The sequence below is a fragment of the Cicer arietinum genome, chromosome 2 (assembly GCF_000331145.2).
Source record: "Cicer arietinum cultivar CDC Frontier isolate Library 1 chromosome 2, Cicar.CDCFrontier_v2.0, whole genome shotgun sequence".
In the NCBI taxonomy this organism is placed as follows: Eukaryota; Viridiplantae; Streptophyta; class Magnoliopsida; order Fabales; family Fabaceae; genus Cicer; species Cicer arietinum.
The window spans coordinates 17,165,767-17,170,247 of record NC_021161.2 but is presented as its reverse complement, the minus strand read 5'-3'; the positions used below and the strand labels follow the sequence as shown (position 1 = coordinate 17,170,247).

General features: G+C 30.9%; 1 protein-coding gene across 1 annotated transcript; it reads right to left on the bottom strand.

Annotated features, from left to right (window-relative positions):
* Positions 1 to 221: 221 nt before the first annotated feature.
* LOC101509056 (zinc finger protein WIP6-like) lies at positions 222 to 2,724 on the bottom strand. The gene is made up of 2 exons (XM_004513461.3): positions 2,238 to 2,724; positions 222 to 1,184 (listed from the first exon to the last, which is right to left on the bottom strand). Exons 1-2 carry the CDS (start codon positions 2,625 to 2,627, stop codon positions 678 to 680), a joined length of 897 nt encoding a protein of 298 aa, XP_004513518.1. The 5' UTR covers positions 2,628 to 2,724; the 3' UTR covers positions 222 to 677.
* Between the last annotated feature and the right edge of the window lie 1,757 nt (positions 2,725 to 4,481).

Here is a 4,481-nt window from a genome sequence, read left to right as displayed (position 1 = left end):
TTTGTGACATACACAGTAGTACTCTCTCTTACTCTCATTATCACAATAAAAAAAGTATCATGAAAAAGAAAATGTCCTTTAATTAGATAAGACTGCCACTTCTTGCATTAAATGTTAGAACCTTAGCTTTCATTTCACTGTTTGTCTCCATCTTCTCACACTCCTTTTCTTTCTCTCTCACATACACAATCACACAACAGACAAAAGTACACTACAGTCTCTCTAATAATATACTCCATTCATTAATCATTAATCAAAATCTTAGTTACAACTTACAACCAAAATCTAGCTAACAAACTAAAACAAAAGCGCACACACCTACTTTGTATTAGTCAAAGTTTTAAATCCTAGAGTCATATGATATCATGGATGGGGTGAATCACAATCAAATGGATTTGAAATGTTTGATTTTAATTTAATAACTAATGATATTCTTACTGCGTGAAGACATAATTTCCGGATGAGGAATCTATTTCAATCAAATGTGATTGAATGATTGTTTGCTTTTGACAACGTGATTGGTAAGAATATTATAATAAGTCACTGCAATTTTATAAAAACTACATAATGTAATTTCTATAAAATTACAATGACTCATTATGAGTTGTGATCATGATCGCAAAAACATCAAAATCCATTGTGATTGATATAGGCACGCACAACCATGATATTAGTTATTATGAACGAAAACTAAAAGCCATTCCATTGATGTTATCATTATCATCATCATAATCTTCATCATCTTCGTCTAGTTCAAATTCCTCATCATACTCATCACCTAACAACACATCTTGATCTTCACAACTCTCCACAGTGTGTGGAGCATGACCATCACCAAAAGCACGAACATGATCTTTTAGTGATCTCTTGTGTTTGAAATCAGAGCCACAGATACAGAACCAAAGTTTTCCACAGTTTTTCTCGTGTGTTCTCCAATCTCCTCTAACGGCAAAGGGTTTTCCACACTTTCTACAACCGAATGGCTTGGCTCCATGCTTTCTCTTGTAGTGTGTTTGAAGTGTTCTGAAATCCTTTAGTGGCCTTGACCTAGGATGTTCTATGTTGTTTTTGCATCCCTCGGCACAGCAATAGCAAGGAAGCCGAAGCATTGATGAAGCTGGTTTTACTCCTCTTAGAGATTCTGGTCCTTTTCTGTATTGTGATCCATGTCCCCACATATGCATCTGATTTATGTAAAAATGCATTGTATACAAGTTAAGTCTTAAGAGCAACAAAATTATGCTTTTATGTGTTTGGATTTGTTCTATTTGAAAAATTAAAAGGAAATTATCCGTTAATCTCCTATGTAGTATCTGAACTTTATATTCAAGAATCAAGGGGTATCTAATTTTGGATATTATAATGACACAAATATGTTTTTAAATTGCAGTTACAATTACACTGCAAAACTTTTATATTGTGGAGACATGTAGACAAATGTGATCAATACACTCTAATTACGATTACAATACCGTTACGGGGACTTCAAAAGAATAATATTAGCAACACATACACATTGATTAAAATGCAAATAGATTTCACCAAATTCATATGAGACCCACATGATTTAGTGGGGCTACCAATGTGAATTTTAACTAGTAATAAAGAATGTGTTATTAGCACTCATCAACTTCGAAATCGGTAATTTTACGACTGCGATTGCGGTTGCGTACCGTAACTTAAAACCATGGACACAAAACCAATTCATATGATTACATTAAATCACTGTGATTTTTTAAAAATTATTATTAGTGTTTATGGATCAATCACTGTTTATGTCGTGTATGTGTCAATGGTTCCTATGCCATTTATAAGTTCCTTTCAACGTCTCTTTATAAATTAAAATATATTTTTTATTTTTTATTTTTATAAAAGAACAAGCAAATGTTGTTTCTTCTAATTTTTCATGTATGTTTTGTTTTATCTGAGTTTGCATTTTTTTTGTTGGAAGAATAAAGAATAAAATATAAGGATGAGAGATTCGATCCTTTGAAAAAGGTAGCACGTTTAAAGATGGTATAAATATTTCTTTTTTGACAAAAAAGATGGTAAGAATAATGGTTTAAAGTTCGAATTTTAAAAATATATGACAGGAAATAAAAAGTAAGTGGGGGTATTTACTATTTGGTTCAGAATTTTCACTTAGTTCTCTAATAAATGCTTATGAATGTATGTAGGAATAGGACTACTGGCTAGACACTATATTGTACAGTTTAAGAGATTGTTTATTGACTAACCTGCATGTTGTTGAAACGGTTGAACATTTTATTACAAACAGTGCAAGAGAACTGTGTTGGTCCAATGAGTATTTGAGCAGGCGAAGGAATCCAATATTGACCTTGTATCGGATCAGGTTTGTTAATGGGGATATTGTTTTGTGAAATATTAGTGGTCGGAAGGCCAATGTGAAGTGCAACTGTTACACCACTCTGATCATCATCAATGGTAAGATTTTGCTTTTGGTGTTGATGAAGATGGTGATGCAGAGTGGTAGCAGAATGATGATTTGATGTTGAAGAGGATAGTTTGGGTTTGTGGTGTGTACCAGGAGGGCCAAGAGAGAGTGAAATGGAGGACTCATCAACAGTCTCATATGATGATATGTAGGAGAGTGAGTGACTTTGCATGGTTGATGGGATGTTGTATAATATTATATGATATGATATGATGTATTGAGTGAATAGTTAGCGAGTGAGAGGAGAGTTTGGAGGATGTGGTGGTTTATGTGAGTGAGATGGTAAGTGGGGACGAGAAAGGCCATTTATAAATAAACAAATCTTTGTGGATGCATGTTTTTTGGCTTTTGTCATTTCATGTGTGAGATTAATTTACTCCTATATCTCAAAACCAGTGTTATATTTCACTATTTTATATGTATTAATAGAAAATGAAATAATGAGAATAATAATTTTATTCTATTAATTTTATTAATTATGATGTATTTCTATCATAAAAAATAAAAAATAATACATTAAAAATGATGTATATCTTTTTAATTAAAAAATACATTTAGAAAAAAGTAACTAAAAATGAATTAAAAATTAAAAGTAATAGTTTTTTTAGTGCAAATGCGAAGGATATTATAAGACTAGATAATTGAAAAACAAAATGAAATCTTTAAGCAAGAGCCGACCAACTATAACAATTAGACACATTCAAATCAACATGAATATAATAAATATTTTTAAAATGTATGCGAATTTTTAACGTGACACATAAAATGTGAGAGGATGTTATCTTATTCTTATCTAAATGCTTGTTATAGTTTAGTTAATAATAAGATATTTGTTTGATGCATTTTTTTTGGTATGTGTGGTTAGTTTTGAATTGAAGAAGAGAGTGAATGGGAGGGGGCATGTGTGCACGTGGAATGAAGGTGATGGGGTTGTGTTTTGGCGTGTTTGGCAATGGAAGAGACATAGCACCGGCAAAAGAGGAAAGGATGAGAGAGGCAATGCATGCATAGAACACCGCACCAATAGACGACACTTTAGCAGTACCACTATCACTCTCTCTGCTGCATTTCTCTCTCACACACTAAACCAAGATAATTGTTATAACATCAAGAGCTCTTTTATATGTTTTTACATTAAAATTAAGAGTTTAATTTCCATGAAACCGTGATTTTTTTCAAAATGTTTTATCAATAAATTATAATTAATTATATATATAATTTTATTCGTAGTTATAATAAAATATTATTAACAATTTAATGATTGAATTAATTATCAAATATATAATTCTTTACATTAAGTATATATATATATATATAAACTAATATTTGAAAATCACTCAAAACTTTTACAATTTTTGTAAAATTTAAACTGAAATTTAGTTTTCTATGTCTTTATAACTATAGTGATACTTCTATTCAAGTACAAAATGGTTGTTTTCTCATTTGCTATCTATCCTATCATATTATATTATTATTTTACATTGACACATCGAAAGGGACTGTGAGTGGGCGATGGCACAGTCCCTTTCCATTTCAGAGAGACACCAAATAAAATAAAATAAAAAAATTATATATGTGAACACAGGAAGTAAACATGGAGAACTGTAGAAGCTAGAGGTGTGTGTCTCACTCCCCACCCCAAATTTCACTTTGTTATTACCAAAAGGGATGGAGATAGTGAGTGACATTGACGTTGATAGAGATAGAGATGCTAATGCAAACGGAGCTGACGGTTGCACTGTATTATCATTTATCACGAATATGGCCAACTTGGGTTACACATTTTTGAAGAGTGAATGTACATTGTAAAAGTGTTTTACATTTATAATTAATAATTTTTTTTCTTCATATAATAGTATTAAAGTGAGTGAAGTGATTGGCAAAATATATAATTGTTATTTTAATATAGTATAAATTTAAATTCCTTTATATCGAGAGTTTTATATTTATTTTTCTATTCTTTGAAAACAATGATTGTTTGTGGAAAGAAAGCAAGGTTGATGGAAATAGAGCTTTCAATTTCTTT

Coding starts and splice junctions, on each gene's coding strand:
- LOC101509056 (XM_004513461.3), bottom strand. CDS start 2,627: ATGCAAAGTCACTCACTCTCCTACATATCATCATATGAGACTGTTGAT. Junction 1,185..2,237: donor ACCGTTTCAACAACATGCAG/GTTAGTCAATAA, acceptor TACATAAATCAG/ATGCATATGTGGGGACATGG.